Consider the following 25187-nt stretch of genomic DNA (forward strand, 5'->3'; position numbering starts at 1 on the left):
GGCTATTGTACAGAATGTAGCTTACACTTAACTTTTAAACTGTCAGCAAATCTTTTTTTCTTTTTTTCTATTGTTTCAAATGTTCTTGTTAAGAAATACGGGCATGTAAACATGATTGGGGGAAAGTCGGCTCCTTAGTCTGTTAACAATAAAGCCGGCCGCGGAGAAAACGCGCTCTGACGGCACAGACGTTGGCGGGACTCACAAATAAAACGGTGTGCTAAGCGAATACGTTTTGTGAAGCGCTTCGTCTTTTCGTTTCACCACTGAATGGGATCCTCATCTGGTGGAATACATGGCTCCATCAAGAACTGTTCGTCTCGTCTCGGCTGGACTCTCTGTAATCATCGCTGGAATACTGGCTCAGCCTTTTCCGACGAGTGGGCATTGCATCTTCTTCATCGTTGGTGACAGCGGCTGCATCCGCACCACTCGCATCAAGGAAAATGTTCTGATAATGTTCAAAAAAGGTTTTTTTCCTTACTTCTCTCATGTTTTCATCGAGAAACCGGAGATGTTTGTGCCGAGGGTCTAGGGCAGACGCGAGAAGAGGAGTTTTCACTGCATTCTCCAAGTTAGCTGTGTTTATTCATTGCTTGAGAGATGCTGCAACAATGTTCTTGGATCACTTTGATTCTCCACGGCATATTTGAAGTACTAGAAGACCGCAGTTCTTTTAGGGGGCGTTCACATATCGCGTCTTTTGCATGCTCAAGTTCGTTATTTCCAATGTAGGCGCGCGGTATGCGCGCTCATAATGGAAGCGACGCGGTCGCAATGCGCACGCGGTGCGACGCGGTCCCGTTTTTTCCAGGCGCGTCCGAACAGCATCGAGTTAAAAACATCTCAACTTCCAGAATGCCGCAAGCGCACCGCAGGTCATGTGACAAGAACTAAACATTCAGCTTCATCCTTTCCTGTAACAACGTTGAAAGCTCAGCCAAGATGAAGGAACAGCTGATCATAGCTGTATATGGATTGCCATTTTGAAATAAATTTAGTAGCAGAGCTACTGAAAGCGATTTTTTTTGTGCTGCAAATCCATTTATCCTTTGCTGAAATTTCCCCGTCTTCATGGAGAGAACGCGTCGCCTCAGGAGCGCTTCTGCCCGAGCGCTTTGGAAAGGAGGAGAAAGCGGAACGCATAGCCTTTTCCAAGCCTTAGTAGGCGCGATATGTGAATGGCCCCTTAATCATTCATTAATTATTTTTTGCTTGCATACACCTTCAAATATGCCGTGGAGAATCACAAAAAGTGACCAAATTAGGTTTTTAATGTGAACTTTTTTTTCTTTTCGAAATTCGAATATAATTTTTATTTATCGAATAATTAGAGCAGAACGAATTTTCGAATGTTCGACTATCCGTGCACATCCCTAGCAGATTTCCTTTGCTCTTGCATAAAACCAGACAGGCACGCTCAGATACACACTGCTGTCGCCCAGAGAGAGTGCGCGCACTTAGAACGTGCACTCACAAACGCTAGATATGAATTATTTTTGCACCTTTCTATTACTAAACTTTTCTGTTCACATCTTTCGCATCTGTTACCGCGTGCAGTGTGTACTCTCTGATCCGTTAACATGGGCTCTGAAAAAATTACGCACCACAGACGGAGTGTGTGAACCTGGCTTTACGTAGGCCTATTAATTGCATAGCCCTACTATTAACTTGATTTTTAAGTCAAGCACTCGTCCAAAGGTGTTGTGGGAAGTTGCAGCATAGTTTGTTAATATGCTTTTGTTTCAGCACAATGTTATAAGGGCTTTTCGCACCGCTTTAGTTCCAGAACTAAATGTTCAGTACTAAAGTACTGGGATGATTTTGCGCAAACTATTTCCCACTACCATTTAAAGGGTTGCATTCGCACCGGCAGTGTGTACTAGGAAGTGCCGGTTGACAGCGACGTCGTTTGTGTGCGGCGTTCAACAATGGAAACAAAGAGGAACAAGGTTAACAATAGGAGGATGGAGGACGCTGTGATCGGCGCTGTGTTTTTGTTGTGTCTCGCAGGTTTTACAATAATGAACATGGAATGTCAACGTAAACGTAAAGCGATTGAAAGAACGGAGAGGAGGACTAAGAATCTCCAATGACAACTGGCAGTGCTACATTTGCTACAAGTGCCTGCACTTAGGCGTCTGTCTATCTGTCGCTGTTCTCCATACTTGCAAAATAAGTTGACACAATGTTTACAATGTTTACACTGCATTTTAAATCATGGCGGATGAGGGCGTTTTGGTATGCGTTTGGCAAATCAATGTCTACTCGCGTCACGGTTAGTATCAGCTGTGCTGGTTAGACCCTGCTCTGGAGTCAGAGCTAATTTGGTTCTGGAAAAAGCAGACCGCAACCAGTTTGGGCGGTGCGAAAAATGCCAAAAAGTGGGTAGTTCCACAATTAGTTCTGGTACTATGAAAAGGTTCCCGTGGTGTGAAAGGGCCTATGGTTGCTAAGAGGGCATTATTTTGGTGGATACTAGGGTGTTTTGAATAGTTGCTAGGTGGTTGACCAAAAAGCCCTCTCCTGACTTTGGATCCAAGATATAACTCTAATTTGTGCTTCAGTGTAATGGGTTTTTTCTTTTTGCTCATTTTATTGTCCATTAATTAAGTCAGCTGTCAGGTTTTTAAGACGCTATAAGACATTTTATCTAATAATGCCGCTTATTAAAGCAAGCACTGCTCAAGAAAAACATTCAAAAGGAATAAACGAAATAAGAGAAGTATTTAGTAAGCTTGAATGTGAGTAAATTTGAGCGTGTGTGTCTTGTCACAGACCTGTTCAGCTTTAGTGGTCTCACCCAGACATAACCTCTTTAATTTGACCCAGTCGATTGGCCTGTCCTTTGGGCTGATGTTGGGTGAATATCACAGCTGGGCGGCCATTGTCCGCCACCCCCTGGCCCAAACTAGACTCACAGACCAGGAGCCTGTGATCAAAGGCCCTCCGGATTAACGCAGCCCAGATACAGAGGACTGGCGCTAGGGGAGGATGGGTTCAAAAGCAAAGAGGAATGCTCCTAATTACGATCCTTTCACTCTTTTCCGTGTCTCATCTTTTGGGCGCTCCCCTGGTCTTTCTTTAAGGGCGTTTGAGACTGTGTGTGAGTGTGTGAAAGCCATGTGGAGGCTCTTCAGGCTACAGTGAGTCTGTGAGAAAGCAATGCACTGTGACAGGATAGTGATATTAAGAGTAGACCACAAGCAGACTCTTCAAATTCGGTTTCTTGCATCGGAGATGGGTAGAAATGAAGAGGCAAAGAGAGCAAGGGGGAAGGATTGTAGGTTGAGGGTGGGTGAGAGGGCGTAGAAGTTCAGGAATTTCTGTTTCACTGGAGAAGCGCTCTGTGGGAATGGGTCGTAGATCAACAGAAGGAAATTTCTCTTTGGGGGAAGGCTGTACGAGATCAAGGCGTGTGTAAGGGGATGTGTCATAAAGGTTATTGAAAGTGTTGTTTAGGATTAACTGTGAAATGTTAAGTTTTGTAACTCCCACAAGCTGAACTCCTTGACCAGCTATAGATAGAAGATGAAAACTATATTATATTATATTACTATATACTAGAAAGATTAGGCATTTTGGCAACTTTTACTATTGGTTAAGGCATTTCTACTTCAGCAATCTGAGCAAACTCCTAAGTAATAAACTGTCAACTTTGCAACCGTTGTCATTTGCCTTATAGTCATGAATGCTACATAGGCTTTTTGAGGGGAAGTGTGCTGTGACCTTTCAAAGTGGTTTGTATGTGTGTTTTATAATTAAATAATAATAATAATATGAGCTCAAAATTCCTACAAACTTGCATTAAAGGAGTGAAATAAACCATATCTTTGGACCAAAATGTTAGAGAGACGCACCATATCAACCAACTAGTGATCCACTAAAACTAATTTGATCATACTTTCTGTTAGCGCTTTGACACATGCAACTGTATTTTTCATCTATAATCAACACAAAATATTTGGCAAAGTGTTCATATTTCATGTTTTGCTGGTAACACCCTTTTGTTATAACTGTTGCATAAACCATGTAAAACTGTCATTGATCATGTTCAGTCTTTTCAAATATTGTATTGCCCATGACAATTATTGCCCAATATTTTTTTTTTATGTGTTTCAGGTGTGCAGTGTGTGTGGAGGGGGTGTGTGTGAGGCCCCAGGTTAGTGCACAGAGGTGAAACAGCGTCATGGAGGACAGTGGCCTGAGATTATTGTCCGCTGTGCTGTGCATCTGCCAAACCCTGCTCCTCAACTGCCCTTGTTAGTAACACACTAGCATTTAAAACATTAGCACACACCTGTGTTAAGCCATTGAAACTGAAATGCTAATTGAGAAATGACATTAAACATTTTATCAGCAAGCTGTTGGAAGAATATTTACATATTATGGCCTGTTGATCTATTTCTTTTCTTTTATCCCAATGTCTCTCTCCTTTAGCTGTCCTGTCTCTCTCTTTTCGTGTGGAGCCTCTCTCTGTGGTACAGAAGCAGGGTAGTGCGGTCCACCTGCGTTGCACAGTGCATCCAGCCACTGCCAGAATCAGCTGGCTTTTTCAGGGTCAACCACTAGACCCTAGCCACCAGTCTGGAGTGGAACTTAGTCCAGGGTCCCTTTCTCTGTCATCTCTCCAATCAGCTCTCACAGGCTCCTACCAGTGCTTGGCGCAGTCCGAGACGGGCTCCATCATCAGCCGGCATGCACGAGTTCACATTGCAGGTAGGCACACTTGATCACAGGCATAGTATGCTGGCAAATACACTTTCAGCGTAGCTGTAAGAACAACACTCTTACAAGACTGCACTTCAAAGAGGTCGCTGGATAAGAAAGACAGGAAGTATCAGAAGGCGGATTTCTCAAGCCATTAACACTGTTAGAATGGCCAACCGTAGATGAGTGTTGGAGGGGAAGGAAATGGTTCTTTCTTTTCAGTCTGGCACTTATCCAGACACCTCTTCAGCAGTATCCTTAATGAGCCTGGGGCCTTCCTGTGTCGTACTGAGAGCTGATGCCGGGAAGGGCGCCCTAGCGGACGCAAACCCCCCGGCACCTGACCCAGGGCCTGATTAGGTTTGCAGATAAGGCTGCATTATTCAGTTGAAAGCACATGTTCTCTGCCACTCACAATCCAATATAAACACCTCTTTGACAGAAGGTCTTTGTGATGAAATGAGTATACCAGTTTATTGCACAGCTGACACATGTTTGATTCTGATCAGTCAGATGCCACATTCATTGGTCAGATATTTTGTAGAATGATTGCTAAACTATATAATTGACTATTGTCAAAGGTAACCAGTTATGAAACTAGCTGTTCTAGTTCAATTTCTCTCATATCACTACACAGCTTCTTTCTTCAACTGAAAATCATTACTTGGTCATGATAAAAGTTACTTTACATCTGTTGCTTGGATGCGTTTGAGCGCTCTTTTGATTTCTTCATTCAGATATTGAGAGGTTTGCCGAGACCCATCGGAGGACATTTACTGTAAACAAGGGCGAAACCGCTTTTATCGAATGCCCACTTCCTCGTAGCAATCCACCTGCTCTCCCACGTTTCCGGATACGGGGTAAATGGCTGGAACAGTCAACAGGTACAGACTAGACAGCTTCAAATGCTAAACCCTCCAAAAACACATTAATATACAGTTGAACACTTTGAGATATTGTTTCTTTTGTCTGTTTTTCAGACGAGTATTTAATCCTGCCTTCCGGGACCCTTCAGATTGTCTCAGTGTCTTCAGAACATCAGGGCATGTATAAGTGTGGTGCTTATAACCCTTTAACCCGAGAGACCCAAGTAGAGGCTCATGGCACTAAACTCATAGTCAGAGGTTGGTTGAGCGAACTCTATTCGTTTTTCTAGGTACCACAAAGATTTGAGTTGCACTTCCCATGAAGTTCATTCTGTATAAGTTTTGCTATAAAATCAGCTGCTGTATATTCTGAGATTTTTTTTTTGCTGTTAGATAATGGGTGTATACTGTTATTTAAAATATTTATATTTCTGAATGAAGGAATAATATGATTGAACGCTTTCTCTTCATGTAGATTCAGAAGATCCTTCACCTGTAAGGATCATCTATCCCATCTTCTCTCGCAATCTTACAGTAGACCAATCTGGATCTCTGACGCTTGAGTGTGTCGTATCAGGAAGTCGTTCTTCAAAGGTCAAATGGATTAAAGATGGAGTGGAGCTTTCCTTGAGCTCCAAATGGATGTTGTTGCAAAGCAACCTGGTGTTGAATGATGTTCAGCTGAGTGATGGAGGACATTATTGCTGCTCTGTTCTGACTGATCATGGAGCTGTGGTCAGTGTCAACTACACTGTGAATGTGCTTGGTAAGGAATTACATTAATATCCCTTTATGTTACCAAGGTTTGGGACAGCTTAATCCATGTAGTTCAGGTTCTCTTCAACCTGAACAGCTTTTGTATGGAAGCACTGGGTACTGTTCCTTGCATGAAGGGTCTGAATTATTCTCGTTCAACTGTGAAATTCAGAATTTCCAATCTTCATATAGGAAATATGCAGTAAAATGGCACATGATTTCCAACTTGGAAACATTATAACCTCAACAAATGCTAGTATTACCATTTTTGTTTTTTATGCATACTTCCTAACAACGAACAACAAAATAATCAGATGTTGGAAATATTCAGTAGGAATATCCCATAAAAAATGTAGAAAGGAACACATAATTAGTAGTTTATGGAGAATAGTTGTATAATTTCTTTGTATATATTAACTCCAGCACTTCAACTCTTTACAGCACAAGTAAGCATCCTGCAAGGTTTGTCAGATCAGGCTGTGACAGAGGGCTCCTCCGTGAGATTTACCTGTGCTGCCAATGGTAGTCCAACCCCAAACATCACATGGTTCCTCAACTCCGCCCCTCTTGCTACTTCACCCCGCCTTCAAATTGCTGGCCCCTCTCTTCACATCTCTTCAGTAATGGTTCAAGATCAAGGAATCTACCAGTGCCTGTTTGACAACGGAATTAGCTCTGCACAATCAGTGGGAAAACTCAGTGTCCAATCAGGTAAGACGATGCTTCAGTGCACACTATAGCAATCATCCAGATCACCTTAATAAAAGCCTGGCAACTACCCACAACACCCTGGATAATCTTTAAAAGGGAATTTTACTAGTAGAAGTAGCCGTGGATACAGGTTTTCCGTACAGTGTGTTGGGACAGTATATTCTTCCAGCAGGGCAGAGAGTTTAGCTGGAGTTTGGCTGGAAAAGGAGGAGTTGGGGTGGGTGTATTTGGCTGGTAATGAGAAAGCTGTGAGAGTGAGCTTTGTGTGTGCTGTTTGGGATAAGCTCTTGGACAGCGGAATGTAAGGAGTAACTGCACAAGGTTATGACGAGTACCAGACCACCCTGCTGTCAATTTCACACACAACTAGCCCTATATTTATTATATTTATTACATTTATTACACATCTCTCTCACACACACACACAACCCTCCCCTGCCCTCCTCTGAGGCTATTCCTCAGCCTTGCACTGTGTCTCCAAACATGATTGATAAGCTTAGAGATATGCGGACTTTAGAATAGATAAAACATGACGGAGGTCTTTTCCAAATGTTGGCTCGTATCGCTTTTTTCCTGGCTCGGCTACAAGGCTGATTTACTTCGCACTGATAAAATGCAGGTCATTGTAAAAGTAGAGTTGTTTATGTTTAACGGCAAGAATTGAGATAGATGCATGATCCGTAGGCTGTTGGAAAAAGAAGAAACGGCGTTAGACCTAATCAGCTCTGGGCGTGTGAAAACAAGTCGTAGATTTAATGCTTTAGATTTAGTTGAGGATACTGACCGGACTTGTGTTTTTTAAGACACCATAAAAAGCCTTGACGCAAAATCTGAGTTTTTTTTTTTTTTAGCCTGATGGTTTTAGTACCCGTAACCAATGTATGAGGCTCCAGTACTGTTTGTGCTATGGAAATGAATTATACATCAAAATGTTTTGTGGGTGACAGAACAGTTAAAGGGATCGTTCACCCAAAAATGAAAATTAATTAATTAATTTCTCATCCTTATGTTGTACCAAACCTGTCAGACTGACACGCTCAGGCCCAGCAGTGTAGAAAGGATATCAAAATAAATCAAATTGTGAATGGGCATCGAAAACTGAAATGGAAGAGAAAAAATTGTTGAATATTTGTTTTCTTTGCACAAAAAAAAAGGATTCTCATAGCTTCATAACATTAGGGTTGAACTACTGATATTACATGAACTATTTTAACGATGTCCTTACTACCTCTCTGGGCCTTGAACGTAATAGTTGCAAAAATGTCTATGCAGGTACAAAAAGCTCTTGGATTTAGTCAAAAATATCTTAATTTGTCTTGTGACGATGAACAAAGGTCTTACGGGTTTTGAACGACATGAGGATGAGTAATTAATGACAGAATTTTCATTTTTGGGTGAACTATCCCTTAAAAACGACATTGGGTCGGTCCCACTAGTACCCACACTTGCAGTCTGTGCACTTGACCACTTGTCTAATTATATAAACACTCGGGCCAAATACCAGAAATGTGCCAAGTAACCGTGAAGACTTTAAGTATGTGTACAACTTTCGATTACCTGATGAGGCAGACTTACATCATAGTGTTGTAAGAAAGTAAAGTTCTCACTTTTGACTCCGCTTTTATCTTAATGTTCAATACTTCACACTTTCCTAAATGTCTGTTCAGTAGTCCAAACAGTTGCAAACATTTTACAAAACACACATACCAATCTCTGCACCAAGAAAATGTTACGTTTTGCTACCAAACTGTATATAACTTGCTCTGTATGTAGAGTGTTTCTGGAATTCTTATGGCAGGTGAATTCCTAAACTTTAATGATAGAATACATTAAACTTAGCCTTAAATAATGTTCCTAAGTGGTTTTAGAGATGATGTGGACTTAATAGTGTGTGTTGAGGGCACTGAGGTTTGGCATTTTTCAGATCTGGGACAGTCTTGTGCAATTCCAGATGTGTGCATGCAAGTGTTGGTATTGAGACTGGCCCACAGGCTTTCTTTAAAGGTGGACCTGGAGTCACTTTTCAGTGTAACACGTTGCTACACTAAAAAAAAATTCTTCAAAAATATAAAACATTAGTACACTTCATTCATTTCAGATACCAGGTGTAAGACCGTGGCTTACCCATAAAGCATTCATGGTTTGCCCTATGGCTCAAACAGAACATGATTGGAAGGTGGGTTTGTGAGCTGGTGAAGGGCTCTGATTCGCTCTGGTATTTTAATGGCCAAAGGGTGGAATGTGTGGCGGCTGGCGTCGGGCCCAGTTTGAGCTCTAGAGTTACTGACTCTGGGGCTGTTTGTTTTGTAAGGTAAACCAGTGCCACACATCCAACAACTACGAATGAGAGACCTTAAGAACCAGCAACAAACCTCACCTCTCCTACAACTGCTTTTCAGCTGTTAAGCTAGGATTACTCAGTTGCTATCTGACCCTTACTCTGAATGTATACAACTGTATACAACATGCACTGTGAACAGCTATTCGCACATAAAAAGGAATCCACATGTAAATGAGTTTGTTGCCTTTCACTAAATCCAAGTTCATAAACTTTCTGCTCAGATGATCCGCTGCCAAGCCAGTGTCATAAGCACAGATTCCCAAGTGGACCATTCTGGTGGGGTTTAATAAAAATAAATCAATTAATAATAGAGCTTTATTTTATGTTCCCTTGGAGGTTTCCTGCTTTTTATTTTAATGCCAGTGGAAAACTTAAAGTTGGAGAAGTAGTTTCCAGCCTTGCATATTGCCAGTCAGAGAGCTATAGCTGTGTTTAATTAACTTAAAATGGTAACACTTTATTTTAATGTGTTACAAATGTTATGTTAGACACGCTCAAACACTTGCTGTTTTTAAGTCTATCCTAAAGACTGGCGTTTGACGCTACATGAGAGCTGCTTCCTTTTATTGTCTTTGTGGTTTCTTATCGTCTTCTTTTGCATTGTTGACTGTTTGCATCATTGATATTTTATTTTTTTATGTGTGTACAGCACTTTGATAAACACTTGCTGTTTTTAAAAAATAAACTTTTACTTTGACATGTACTTACTATAGTAATCACAGTAAATTAAGGATAATTACTAGCATCTACCCCTAAACCTTACCCTAACCTTAACCCTGTAGAAACTAATATTAAGTACTATAGTAATGTTGTTAATTAATATTATTTAGTACTTATTTATGTAATATTACACCATATTAACCTCACCTTAAAACATTGCATTGGTAAAATGAACAACTTTTAAGAATAATTAGCCAAAATTAATCAAAATTGTTCTATTTTCCCTATAGAACCCCAGTCTAGTTCCATGTCTGGAGCTCCCATGAAGACTGAGCCTTCTGTCCACCCTATCCAGAGTGATGAGGGTGATGAACTGTTCCCCTCCATACGGGAGGGGGTGACTGGTGAAACTACAGGACTAGCCACTGAGAGAATCAGCGACCAACCTACGCCAGAAGCACCAATCATAATCAGCCCACCACAAACGCACAATCCCAACATGTATGATCTAGAGTGGCGAGCAGGTCGGGACTGGGGCATCCCTATCAATGCATACTTTGTTAAATACCGCAAGGTAAGAAATCATAAAGTATGCTTGCAGATTTTCCATTATGAATGTTTTACTGATGTACTTTTTAAGTGGGGCACAAAATGTAGATAATTATTACCTCGCCAATAATGACTGAACCGTGCTCCACCCTCTTCTTTCCCCCTGGCATTAGTTATCAGGTCAGATTTATAGTTATTAGATTTGAGAATGAGCACATAGTCATAACAACGCCCTGTGCCGTTTACTGTAAAAGTCAGCGCTAACACAATTCAGCAGTATCTGCCAGCCAACAGCGTTTTGGTAAGAAGTTGGTCATTTCCTCTTTAAAAAGCCTGTGTTTTCTTCAATAATAAGCTCCCTCGGCTAATAAAACTGCTCTGGTTCTTTTCAAGATTGCATTGGCAGCTTTTGTCACATTGGCTCAGGAAAGTGTGACACAGCTTGTGTTCTCAGGAAAAGTTGAGTGGGTTGATCTTTTGTCATGATTCAGAGTAGGAGAATAAGAAAGACGTTACTGTTCTTTGTTGAACTTTATGTGCAGCATGTGCAGTCAGGGACAGAATATGAGGGCTGAAAGGTGAATGAGATCACTACATAAGGTAAGACTGTCTCTTGACTGCGCATGTGCTGAATGTCCCTGTAGGTGGACGACATGGGTCATGTGGTGGGGAGCTGGCACACGGTGCGGGTGCCAGGCAGTGAGAAGTCCCTGCCCCTGTCTGAGCTGGAGCCATCCAGCCTGTATGAGGTTCTGATGGTGGCCCGCAGCGCTGCAGGAGAGGGCCAGCCCGCCATGCTGACCTTCCGCACTGGAAAGGGTGAGAATACAGTTTGCACAGCTGAAGCTCATTTTCACTTTTCCAAAGCTTTTTCGCTTTGATTACGTCAGAACAAGGTCATAATTCTGTGAATCTGAGCAGTGGAAAATAGGTCAGGAATTGTGTCTATAAAAGCATTATATTACATATACACCACCATTCACAACTTTGGGGGTCAGTAAGTTTCAGCAAATTATGCATTCAATTGATCAAAAGTGACAGTAAAGCAGTTGATTTTTTAATATATTTTTTTATACAATATAAATATTTTTACTGTAACAGTTTTTTTAAGCAAACAATTTCATGCCTCGGTGAGCATAAGAGAGAGAGAAAAATACAACCTCAAACTTTTAAATGATTATTATATTATATGGTAAGTAATTCATTTTACAAAGTTACCGCTAAATCACCATCACCTGCTTTCAAATGGAGCTGCATTTAATAGACAGAGATGTAGATCACTGACAAGCTATGCAATATCGCGTTCATTATCGCCTTCGCCTGTCTATTAAATGCAGTTCCATTTGAAAGCAGGTGATGGCGCTTTAGCGGTAATCACAGAACCAGGTTTACGGACTAGCGCATAATCATATCATTAGATATATCGCCCAGCATTATTGCATTGGCAAATATTTTTTATATTTTCTAGCTCATACATGTTCTAGATTTAAAGTAAGCATAAGAAATAATGTTTGCTTTGCCACTTGCTGCTCATAATGAACACTTTTTGTTTGGTAAAAAAAAAGGAAACAAGAAAAAGTCTTACCATGTTTTAATCATAATACAGCATGATCACCAACAGCAACATTATGAATCAGATCATAACTTTTCTTTATCATCTTCTCAGAGAGGACGTCCTCTAATAAGAACCCCTCCAAGGCTCCGATTGTGCCTCTTCCAGAGAAAACACTGGAAGATAAAACCACCAACACTTACTATGGAGTGGTCATACATGACAGAGGTAAGGGGACGTCCCACAATGCTATTACACCACAAATGTCTGTCTTCTGCTTACTAATCATCAGTAATAGAGCCCTGCATTTCAGTCTGGGCCTGACAGGCCCTGAATTTTTTACACCCCTCGGGCTGAACTTCGGGCCAATTTTCACGTCGTAGTTCAGATGCGGGCCGGGCCTCAGGCCTATTTTAGGCTTCTCCTAATTTTTATATTTTGGACATCCATCAATTAGTGATGGAAAAAAATAGCAGTGCTGGTGGAAACAAAACGAGGCCATGCTACAGCGACTGTCAAGAGCGGCTCTGTTTAGTGTCCCACAGCAGCAGCATGCGTGCTGTCAGTGCAGCTGAAGAGTTCTGCATTCAGATGCACAGAATAGGCTTCAGCTTGCAGTAAATCCTCAGCATTTGAATCATTTACTAATAAACTTGTGTTTCCTGAGTCCATGTAGCAAAGATGAAGATGATGATCCTGACTCGCAATCTCCTCATTAAATGCACCTTTAGAGAGAAATACATCTTTACGGATTATGATTATAATGAAAGAGATTTTGTTTTAGGTTTATTTTGTGAAGTGGTAATTTAAAGCTTTCTATATATATATATATATATATATATATATATATATAGAAAGCACAGAAAGCACATCATGTTTGTTATCTTTATTTTATAAAAGCACAATTTTTTTTTGATATTGTGAGTGCATACAAATACAAATTAGACCCTTTACAGCTCAGAATGATGTATCACTCTTACCTTTATGAGCAAAAAATAATGGCTTAGGCTATTTTAAGTTGTTTCCACTGAAAAAAAAATGCAAGTAGTTGCGCTGGTGCCTCCATGTCCTCCAAATTGTGCTTTACCTTCCACTCTCTGCACAAACTTGGATATAGCACACATTTACTATGTTTGATGTTATATGCTTGAACTGTTTTAGTATATCTAGATTTTATTTTAGGCAAGTTGAAATTATTTTAGAAGGCTAAATTGATCAAACATATGCTATGATCAGCTAACTGTCTGCTGCTGGTTGCTTGGTCGTAACTTTAAAAAACAAATAATTATATTTCAATTATAAAAAAGTTTTTCTAAATTAACTTAAACTAAACTAAATATAATAATTTTGCCATTACATACAAAACTGAAGTATTTTAATAGTTGCAACCGTAGTATAAGCCTGACCATCTTGGGCCAGGGCAGGGCTAGGGCCTAAATTTGAGGCGTGTGCAGGGCTCTAATCAGTAATATACTTACCCTCCAAGTGTAGTTAACCAAAAAATAGGAAAATCATTGTATTTATACCGTGGAGCACAAAAGGAGATATTTTGATGTGTTCATGCTTATTTTTCATACAGTGAAACCATATTGTGACCCTGTTAAGTACCGAAAAATAAGAAAAATCTACACAGAAGCTTACTCCACATAACTTGTTATATCATTCATCAAAATGTCTTCGTTTGTGTTCCATGTCAAATAAAAATACATGAGGATGAGTAAATATTCACTTTTGGTGAAATAATCTTATAATATACACAGGGACTCACAGATGTGTGCGATGCATTTCTGTAATTAGAGTTTGAGTGTGTGCACATTTAGTTATTATGGGTATGGACCCAGTTTTATTTGCCACATAAATTTGACTCTGTCTTTCTCTCTCTGCTTGCGTCTCTGTGTCTATGGCTCAGAGCCCATTCAGTAAGTACTCAATTGACTCTGGCATGCTGTCAGTCTGTTGTGTGTGTGTGTGTAGGTTTATTTTATCTCTGTCTGCTCTTTTGGTCTTTACACTGATGGATGTTGAGGTTACATCTTGCACTTGACATGAAAACTGCTGTTTATTTTTGGAAAACACAATAATTAGATCTTATAGTTTGCATATATTTTTTTCAAACTTCTAATTGGTTGGTTTCATCCCTAAGTTCCCGAGGCCCCAGATCGCCCAACTATCTCTATGGCGACAGAAAGCTCTGTTTATGTCACTTGGATCCCACGAGCCAATGGTGGCTCTCCAATCACAGCCTTTCGTGTGGAGTACAAGAAGCAGGGCAAAAGTGGGGACTGGATCATCGCGGCCGATAATATCTCACCACTTAAACTGTCTGTGGAAGTGCGCAACATGGAACCAGGTAAGGTTACACCAGGATTTCTTAATGTGTTTTAAAGAAGTAAACAAGCCTTCATTTGCTGATCCAAAGTACAGCAAAAACATAAACATTTAGAAATAATTGTACTTTTAAAATAACTGTATTTGAATATATTTTAAAATGTAATTAATTCCATTGATTTCAAAGCTGATTTTTTTGCATCATTACTTCAGTCACACGATCCTTCAGAATCATTCTAATATTCTGATTTGCTGCTCAAAAACATTTATTATTATTATTATTATTATTATGTTGAAAACAGCGGAGTATAATTTTTTTCAGGTTTCTTTAAAGAATGGAAAGTTCAAAAGAACAGCATTTATCTGAAATAGAGATCTTTTGTAACCTTATAAATGCCATTATCATCGTCATCTTTTGAGCAATATAATGCACACTTGCTAAATAAAAGTACATATAAAAAAAAAATACTGACTCGAAGCTTCTGAATGTTATACTGTGTATTTTACAAAGTTTTTATTTTATTTAATATGAATGCTGATCTTTGTTTTTTTCTATTCATTAAAGAAAATGTACTCCACTGTTTTAAATATTGATGATAATACTAATGCTAATAATAATAATAAATGTTTCTTGAGCAGCAAATTGGAATATCAGAATGATTCCTGAAGGATCATCTGACAATAAAGACTGAAGTAATGGCTGCTGAAAGTTTGGAGTTACCAATACAGGATTAATGGACGTAGATAATGGCCATGCAGAATATGTGCATTTCAAGTACTAATAAACAGCCAATATGCTAGTAATATGCATGCTAATAAGCAACTAGTTAAAAGTAAGAAGTGGCCCCCAAACTAAAGTGTTACCATTGTTTATTTTAATAATCAGGGTTAAATTGTATTTGAATTAATAGTCAAATCATTTTTTATTATTATTCAGTATTAAAAAGTGACTGAAATTCTGTTCTGTAATTAGCAAGTAATTAGTAGTCAAATACAAAAATGTTATTAGGTCTAATAAATCTTTTCCTGACAGGTTCCACATACCGTTTCCGTGTCATTGCCATGAATACCTATGGTGAAAGCCCTGCTAGTGCCACCTCCAGGCCGTACCAGGTCTCCCTGTCGAATCCACCCGTCTCAAACCGTCCCATCACCGGCCCTCACATCTCTTCCACTGACGCTGTCAGCGATACTCAGATCATGTTACGCTGGACTGTGAGTACACAAAAGCAGTACATTTACATTGACTTACTCTGCCTCAAAACCTGAGCTGCCCATTTTAAGCTGTACTGCTAACACAAAGGCTGTTGGTAAAAGTAGGAAACAAAATATACGATGGTTCAGGTTAAAGTAGAGGCAGTAGACAGCGAGGCAGCTCTCTAGGTTTTGGAACAGAGTCAGGCACTCAATAACTCATCACTGGATAAACTGTGAGTTTTTCTATCATTCCGTGCTTCTGTACGTGTATCATTAGCACATTAATCTTAAAAAGGGTCTCACCACTTGTACAAACAAATGTTGTTTCTGTTTCTGGTCTGTTGAAGGAATAACCCTGAACCTCATATTAGCAGCTCCGGGGTTTAAACTAGCGTGTGTGTGTGTTATTGTTTTAGACATATGCCTTTTATATCTAATGGCCAATTTAATTACACACACATTTCTTGCTTAATTCAAAAAGAGAGTGTAAAAAGTGTCCAGAACTAACCACTTAACAAGTTCACTCCCCGGTTTGTTCTTCTCTGCAGTGCATTCGTGTGCGCACTTTTCCAAGCACTGTGTAGTAGCTTTCCCATCAGCCCCTGAGAGCCACCCCAGAATGTCCAAACAGACCTTTAATTGGCAATGGTTACTGGTGCAGTTTTGCAGGAAAAAGTGTATGTGAGTTTAGGAACAGATAAGGAATCCTTATCCTGCCTTAACGAGTGGAACAGACTGATTGAGTTAAGCTATTTTTAGAAGACATGCATGAGGAGAAAAAGTTTGATGTGTCTTAAAGGAGAAGTCCATCTAGAATTTGAAAATGTTTTGCCATTTACTTCGCTTCATCTGTATTTGTTTTGTGGAATTGGAAATTATTTTGGAAGAATGTACTAGCGTTTCTTTTCTGCACAATTACAATGACTTGAAAATTTCATGTTAAAAAAAAACAATGAAGTCCACACACCTTCTGCAGTTCATTTAAGGTCATAAAAAAAAATCAAAATCTGTCATTACTGACTGATCATATTTTGCTGATTTTTGCGCAGCTCGTCGCTGAACAACAGCTCTGTGTGTTAAATGCTGCTCCATGTGAAAGTGCGCAGGAGATGGAGATTTGCCCCTGATTACAGAGCCGGCTTTACTGACAAGATGCGCATTAAATATTGCATGCGATTTATCATGCAGCCCTAGTTCTTATCTTTGATGGCATAGTGTATATTGAAGAAACAAAAATATCTAATTAGCTTTTTCCCCCAATCTCTTTCATAGTACACTCCCTCCAGTAATAACAACACACCCATCCAGGGATTCTACATCTACTATCGGCCAACAGACAGCGACAATGACAGTGACTACAAAAGAGATGTGGTGGAAGGTGAGATCGTGGTGTCTTTCTTCTGTTATTGCTCTTATTTCATGGCTTCTTACACAATACATAAACAAAAAGGAATTTGAAATATTGGAATTTCATTTTTTAAGAAAAAGATGATAAGAGAGACATGATGCACACAGGAAATCAGGTGCCTGGGACAGTGATCATTTATAGAGTTGATTAGACATTACACACAAGTATTTGACAGATAAGTGCTACAATAGACCAATCAGAATAAGGTATTCCAGAGAGCCCTGTAGTATGAGTGTGTAATGGTTATTGAGGGGGCGGGACAAAGACAGCGTAATCTGTTGATTGATGTGTAGTGAGTTCTGCGCTCAGAGTAATGAGTCTGTGTAAAAAGTGTTTTTAATAAATGGCTGCCATACTAATGGGCCTGAACTGAAACCCAACACTGACCGCTCATAGAGGGATTCAAGTTTCTGAGAGGAATGTTAACTGCCGTCGCCTGTCCTCCGTCTCCTATTTTTACTTTCTCTCTGTTCACATTGGCCCTTCGAACCTCTCCTCGTCCATCCAAACAACAAGCTGTCAGAAGCACGCTGGGCAGATAAGATGGCTTCATACGTCTCAGCATTTACAGAAATCTCAGGAGTGTGTCCTACAAATTGTCTTAAAGTCAATGTGAAATACTGTTTGCAACCCATTTTTCTTTTGTAATCAGTGAAAAGTGGAAAAATGTAGGAAGAAACATTATTTTAATCATAAAAAAATTGATTGGATCTTGAATTAGGATTTGAATTATGAAAGTAAATTGTGTAATTTTTAACCCTTTAAACCCTAATGTATCATATTAGGGTTTAAAGGTTTAAAAATTGTACTGTTCACTTTCATAATTCAAATCCTAATACACAAACATTATATATATATATATATAAATTTATTTATTTATTATATTTGTAATCTTTATTTTACTCTAGCTTTTTATCTCATCACATTCAATTCCGGCTGCAAACTCACAATTTATATATCATTTCTTTTTCCGCGTCACAGTTGATTCAGCACTCATGCTGAACAACAGTGCAGGGAACACTGATATGTTGTGTGTGCAGAGAAAAAAAAAGTGCACTAAAAAGCCTGTAAAGCATTTTTCATGTTTGTGCGAGTCTGTGTGTTTAGCGTTTTTCTCTCTCATTATGCAGTACAGCAGCTGGTCATTTAGTGTACACCATGCCTTCACTGTGTTAAAAAGAGAAGTGAGCTACACAAATAAAATATTGTGGCACGAAGCTGGCTCTTAACATACACGAGTGACTGTGGCGATATATGTGTGTGTGTGTGTACTCCGGGCCCTGAGTGTGTTCAGTGGGAATACTGGAGCCAGGCCAAAACAAACGTTAAGCTGCCTTATAAGGAGCCTGTCTGCAGCAAAGCAACTGTCTGAATCCTTCTGGGACACTGTGAGAATGAGAAAGCGAGAGTGTGTGTTCGCCAGAGAGAAAAATGAGATTGAGAAAATGAATTGTGGTTTGGAGAGAACAACACATGCTTTGAGAAAAGCCCTTCTCATTCAGTAGAGTCACTCTCATTGCCTTCCTTTTCCCGCCTCCTTCTCCTAGGCTTCAAATTCAGTCACTTGATTGGTCACCTCCAACCGGAGACGTCGTATGACATCAAGATGCAGTGCTTTAACGACGGCGGCGAGAGCGAATATAGTAACGTCATGATCTGTGAGACTAGAGGTGAGAAGCTGAAGTACCGTCACATGAACGGTATATTTAACGTGTAGACAGGAACCCATAAAGCCCCTGCGGTAATGACAGAGGAAAGCAAGCTATCGTTTTATTAGTAGCTAGACAAAGAGAGACATTGTGCTGCATCTCTTGACATCATTCACTGATAACTGCCCTAATGCAGCACTGTTGAAATCAAACCAGAGCATCATTCACAGCCAGAGCAAATAAAAATCATGGAGTGCAAACAGACCTGCTGCTGCCGCAAGCTTTAAGACTGACAACAGTTGCATTGTTATGTGCCAGCATTTGCTAGTGTTGCTTCATTATTGCTTATACTTGGGTTAGAGATTTGAACAAACCCCTAATCCTACATTTTAGAGTATTAGTGTTAAACAATGCATAATCTATCATGCCCCATTAGTTCTACAGACATGATTGACTCATCAATTCATGCAGCTTATTGAGGAGAGCTGTGTGTTTCTTAGCAATTGAACCAATATATTTTTGCATGGAACAAAACAAGCGAGAGGAAAGATAATCCATAGAGTAGAAAATTATTTTGTAGGCTTGCTGTAGGCTCTCTCGTGATCAAGAAAGAATCCATAACACCATAGTAAATGTGCTAAAATCATCCCAAACAGTTTAGCAGGTTAGCAACGTCAGCAACCACCCAGGACACCCTGCAGATATTGAGTGTAACAGTGCTGCCAATGTTTTACATTTTTTTTATCTTTAAGTATTTTAACCATTACTTTTTCCAGTAGGGATTTAAAAAAAGTATTTCTAGAATCAGAACCCTACAGAACTTTGATTTAAACAAAAAAGCATTTGAAAATCAGACAAAAGACAAAGGTAAAAGACTGTGCTTAATGAGAGAAAGAACTACAAAGCACTTATTCATAATAAAAATAAAAACAATGGAGAAATATAAATATATTGATTTAAATGTGTTGGGTATGCAGAAACTAAATAATTTAGTGGGCCGTTGCTAAAGTTTTCTTATAATGCAATTTGGTTATCACAAATATCTGATTGGTGGAGATTTCTCTGTATAATTATGGGTAATGTAACTTTTCACCTGGAAGAGGTTCACAAATAAGTTGAAGTAGCATGGGCTGATGATTTAGACAAAAGCAATACCGTTGATTAAACAACCAGTTGGGCGTAACACATTACAAGTAATTATGTAATCAGATTACTTTTACCAAGTAACTAGTAAAGTAACACATTACTTTTAAATTTGCAAAGAAATATCTGGGTTACTTTTTCAAATAACTTTTGTTTTCCTATTTATTCACTGACACTAAAATCCACTCCGAACATTCTATCATCAGTATAGAATACCCTGCAAACACCTTACAGCTCAAATACTTGATTTGACGATACGTAATTACGAATTACAAATACATGATGACTTACGTATAAAAACCGAAGTATACTTTGGGTTTTAAGTATAGTGTCATTGAAGTTGGCCTGGGCAAGCAGCATTTCTTTTTGTAAATGTAAAAAATAAAAATAAAAACTCAATCAGTAACTTATTAATGTAGAACTTGTGATATATTCTCTTGAAAGGTATTCAGATGTTTCATCCCTTCACACTAACTTTCTTCTATTTCTTTCCCTTCAGCCCGTCAACCTCCAGGTGTGCCCAGCCAGCGCCCCATAACCCCTCCAGACTTTTCCCCCGCAGATACACCCATCCAGCCGGGCGGCCTGCTCTACCTGATCGTGGGCTGTGTTCTGGGCATCATGGTGCTCATTCTGCTGGTCTTCATCGTCATGTGCTTGTGGAGGAACCGACAGCAGAGCAGTCTGCATAGTAAGCACCACTTCCTATTTACTTCCTGGTCTAGGTTTTAGTTTTTGTCCATATGCTTATTGGGGCTGCTGAGAAGCAAAGTACTGAATGATTTCTAAGAAAACTATTGAATTTCCATCTCTGTAGTTTCCAAAAATGGTTACAATGTTGTTTTAAGGTGTATATTTTTGTTGCTTTTGTAAGTATCAATTTCTTTTGAAGCCACTGTTGTTATTATTATTATATTTAGATATGTAGTAAGGAGAGCAGCAGCGCTTTGTTGTTTTAGTTTATGTAGTATTTCTGTAAGGTTAAGAGGGTTGTGTTATGTCAATAAATTCTTTATGAAACTGAGTTTAAGTCCACCTCCTGATCCAGGCCTGGTTTTCATTGCCTCTCCTCGAAAGCTGACCCTTTGAAGTTTTCTTTCTTTCTGCCTTTTTTTTCTCTCTCTTCCACTCTCAATGAGATTGAGTAACAGAATAAACAGTGTTGGCCACAGCAGTGTGTATAAGTAGTAACACAGACACACCTCCCCCTGAAATAGGCCACAAATGGCCCTGCTAACTTTAATCACACACACTCCGGTGTGCAGCCATTACTCCAGTCTTCAGTGTCACACAATCCTTCAGAAATCATCCTAATATGCTGATTTGCTGCTCAAGAAACATTGATTATTGTTATCAGTGTTGGAATATTGCACAGATATTTTCATGGAAACTGATATGCTTTTTCAGAAAGTTTTTATTTGAAATATTTTGTAACATACTGTCCTAGATGAATAAAAGTATTCATTTAACCAGAACTAACCCAAGAGTTTGAACAGTATAAAAAATGATGTATAATAATGACACAGCAATAAACAAATAGTTTTAGATACAGTTTAGCGTGTCACACAACGGGATGTCAGCTACCCATGACAAAACATACTAACATAAAAAAAATATTCTCTGTAGAATACGACCCTCCAAGTTACCTTTACCAGTCTGCAGAGATGAACGGCCATGTTCTGGAATATTCCACGCTGCCCGGCTCCAGCCATGTGAATGGAAGCGTGCACTCGGGATGTGGACACACCGCTCCCATGATGCCCCAGGCCTGCCATCACCTCCACCACAAGCTGCCCAATGGTCTGGCTTTGCTGAACGGATCAGGAGGCCTCTACCCTCCTGGGCATCCGCACACACATGACGCCTCTCTGCCCCACAACACCATGGAGTACGATCACTCACACCCTCATCACCTTCATAACGTGAGTAAATGTGTGCATGTGTGATTGTATTTCAGTTCTGGTAACTGAATAGAGATAAAGTGCCTGACATTGTTGGCCTGTTTGATCCCCATGCAGTTTTTGTGTTGTAGCGGTTACTTTATTGTGGAATGCTGTATTAACCAATCAGCATCCAGAACCATTAAATTAAAATCCATTTTATACTGTATAGAGCAGTATATTGTAGCATAGTATAATGTTTTATTCTTTAAATTCTAAGGATTAATGATGATTAATCATCCAAAATAAAAGTGTTCTTTACATAATATATGTTTGTGTACTGTGTATATTTATTATGTAGATATAAAAACATATGCATACAGTAAATATATATATATAAACATCAATAGTCTATCTGCTCCCTGGTATAATTTTTCTTATAGTGTGGTTTAGTGATACTGAGAGTAAGAAACAGTGCTAGCCTATAAAACACTCATATCTGACTGGAAGTGAAATATGGCTAGTTAAGTTATATCTGTTGTGTGTTTGCTTTGGCAGGGTGGAGGGATATACACGGCTCTGCCCCAAAACGACTCATCGGACTGCATGAGCTGTCAAAACCTCTGCAACAACAACAGGTAAGAAAGAGCGAAATGTAATACTGGAGAAGTCAAGCCCAGTAGCTTCTTAATGTTTGGTGTTTACATGCCTGCCGAATTATGTTTTGCTCAGCACGCCTCCAGTCAGCAAACCAATCATCTGTTCCATCTGGTTCTCATTTCACCCCTGACCTGAGCTTATTCTGTTCTGGGCTAAACACACACACATACACACATGGCGACTTCCCTCGACGAGGCTTGTTTGTTTACTCTAGTGTGTCCGGCAGTAACAGTTTACACTGAACGCACCCCTGCTACAGTCTTAATGAGCGGAGTGTTTATTTAGCCGTGGCCAGTGGGAGAGCTGAGGGAAGTCCTTCTGAATGGAGCTGATATCAGCGTACCAGATAACCGTGTGCATCTGTGTACGCTTTATATCCCCGATTACTTCTTGAGTGAGCATACAGTTATCTGCATGTGTATTTATGCTCTCAGGTATTGTTTGTTTATGTGTGTGTGTGTGTGTGTTGAAGTCTCTGTCTTATCAGCATGTGCAAACACACAGAGACACAGGCTGTTGAGTCTGGTCAGGCAGCGTAGAGACTCGCGGAAATAAATCTGTGATCTCAGATGCGATCAGAATTCGACATTGCCGAGATGCTTGTTTCAGCTGGTACACAGGCTCAAGCTGTACTATAATGGTTTTATTCACAAAAAAAATAAATATTATTCTATTATCATTTACACACCCTCATATACCTGTGAACCTGTGTGACTTTCTTTGGTAAAACGCAAAAGTAGAAACTTTGAAGAATGTTCATGCTGCACAGTACACTAGAAGTATATTGTGACAATGGATGTAAAGGTCACCCTTTATTTTAAGGTTCAATTCTCGCTATTAACAAAACTGTTAATAAAAACGTATAATAATATCTTTATGATACTGAAATAAGTAGTTCTGTGCACAAAAAAATAAAAAATTAGAAGACTAAAACTAAAGTTCATATAGTGAAATAATAGTATATTCATATGCACCACTTTTATGATGCTTTTTGGTATTTTAATTTTTTTGCCGAAACCTCTCCTGTTGGCAAAAGAATATAAGTTTATATCTGTGTTTTCATGAGACTATCTAGAAAAAGTTTGAAGTAAAAAAGTTCAAGTTTCAGCCTCGGCACGTGCGGTGGCCATTATTCACATCTTTTGCGTTTGTGTTTAACTGATAGGTGTTACACAAAAACCAATGGCACTTTCTCGGGCGGTACTCTCCCTCTAATGCACCGCGTGGCAGCGCGCCAACCCGACGGGCTGGAAATGATGCCCCTCAACACCGTTTTGTCTCACTGTCATGGACGTGACAGCCCGCAGCTCCACGGCTCCCAGGAGAGAGATCCAGCCAAAGAGGCAGAGGAGGGCAATGCTCCACCCCTTTCCCAGAATTCCACTTGTCTGCCAGTGGAAACAAAATCCACCCTCGAGCAGCAGAGAGGTGAGAGAGTTTCAGCCCTATAAAGAGCCCTCTGATTCACTCCGTACTCCCTCTGAATGAGGAAAGTCACTGTTTCTTCTTGCACTTCAGGAAATTACAGCATTGGCAAACTGTAAATTACCCATCATGCAGTATTATTTTAGCTGACTAGACTGCTGCATACTGGAGTTAGTGCATAAATCTGTTTGCGTGTGTGTGCAACAGGAGTTCAGCCCGTGCAGCATGAAGACTCGGAGGGTCCTGTGGTGTGTTGGGAACGGCTGGGACTGCCTGATCTGCACTGTAAGGAAAAAACAGCCTGGATCTCTACTGGAAGCCTGACTGGAGATCTCATCCAGCCTACCATGCAAGAGATCTGAACACGTTTAAACCAGAAAACACTTATGCATCAAACACACTAAAAGAGAGAAATTGGGAATTGGAACATAAATGAATAATAAAAAAAATGAAACAGCCGGTGATGGATTGGTCAGAGACATTGTGTGACTTGAAATGGACACTAAACTGACTGCTTACAGAGCTGGAAAAGACTGACAAGAGTACGAAGGGCAGAAGAGACTTTTAGGCAAAAATGTTGGAAGACTCAAAGGCTGAAATGATCCCACTTGTGAGAGGACTTTTAAACGTAAAAACTCTTTAGATGACTTATTTATTTTTTGTAGTAGTAAAATATTATTTCATATGAATGTATCTGTTGTAAGAAAAAAGTTTCTTTTATATTATTTATGCTTTTTTTTTTTTGAGGAGAAGCTTTTTATTTTTTGTTGTTTATTTGACTTTATTTGTAATTTTTTTGTTTGCTCCACACAATGTGGAGTTTAGCCATTGTATGTGTAAAGTTTTGTAATAATATAAAGAGAAGATTAAGTATTACACCTGTCCATTTACTCCTCTGAAGTTTTAACACTATACCATACTTTACGCTCTGCCAAACTGCCAAATTTTGAGAATATTACCATGGTTTCATATGGCCCCTCAACATGGTTTATTGCACCCCTAAAACACATGTTATACACAGCTGGAATCCAGGAAGCTTGCAAGCTCGCAACCAAAACATTTGGTTTTGTGGTCTTCACCTAGCCTAAAATTAGTTGGCTCCCACAATAATCAATAAAGCAGTCTGCACTGTCGGTGCCTGAGGGATATCAGAAATATCTGCTCAAGTATCTGGTAATTGCAACAGCTTTTTGAAGTTTCCCACAGTCAGTCCCCGCAGCCACACCTCCTGACTGTTCTCCACGTCTCTTTGTTAACCATAAACAAATATGCAAGTGCTTGAATGACCTTTGACCTTGCCAGACTGTGTTGAAAGGCGCTGGTCATGGTGACATCACGTGAGTGTTTTTGTT

At 39.6% G+C, this 25187-nt stretch overlaps 1 protein-coding gene across 1 annotated transcript in view; it reads left to right on the top strand.

Annotated features, from left to right (window-relative positions):
- The window catches only part of LOC132101267 (cell adhesion molecule-related/down-regulated by oncogenes-like), a 40264-nt gene extending 15556 nt beyond the window's left edge, over positions 1-24708 (top strand). Inside the window, exons 2-19 of the mRNA XM_059506081.1 lie at positions 4123-4262; positions 4441-4719; positions 5448-5594; positions 5691-5834; positions 6052-6342; positions 6774-7043; positions 10335-10618; positions 11238-11412; positions 12260-12373; positions 14289-14495; positions 15507-15688; positions 16943-17048; positions 18626-18748; positions 20370-20561; positions 21497-21792; positions 22309-22388; positions 23576-23838; positions 24043-24708. Coding sequence (XP_059362064.1) covers positions 4190-4262; positions 4441-4719; positions 5448-5594; positions 5691-5834; positions 6052-6342; positions 6774-7043; positions 10335-10618; positions 11238-11412; positions 12260-12373; positions 14289-14495; positions 15507-15688; positions 16943-17048; positions 18626-18748; positions 20370-20561; positions 21497-21792; positions 22309-22388; positions 23576-23838; positions 24043-24197 — 3381 coding nt within the window. The 5' untranslated portion in view covers positions 4123-4189 and the 3' untranslated portion in view covers positions 24198-24708. The remainder of the gene's footprint in view (positions 1-4122; positions 4263-4440; positions 4720-5447; positions 5595-5690; positions 5835-6051; positions 6343-6773; positions 7044-10334; positions 10619-11237; positions 11413-12259; positions 12374-14288; positions 14496-15506; positions 15689-16942; positions 17049-18625; positions 18749-20369; positions 20562-21496; positions 21793-22308; positions 22389-23575; positions 23839-24042) is intronic.
- The last annotated feature ends 479 nt before the right edge of the window (positions 24709-25187 follow it).

This window comes from Carassius carassius, chromosome 23, assembly GCF_963082965.1.
Source record: "Carassius carassius chromosome 23, fCarCar2.1, whole genome shotgun sequence".
Classification (NCBI taxonomy): Eukaryota; Metazoa; Chordata; class Actinopteri; order Cypriniformes; family Cyprinidae; genus Carassius; species Carassius carassius.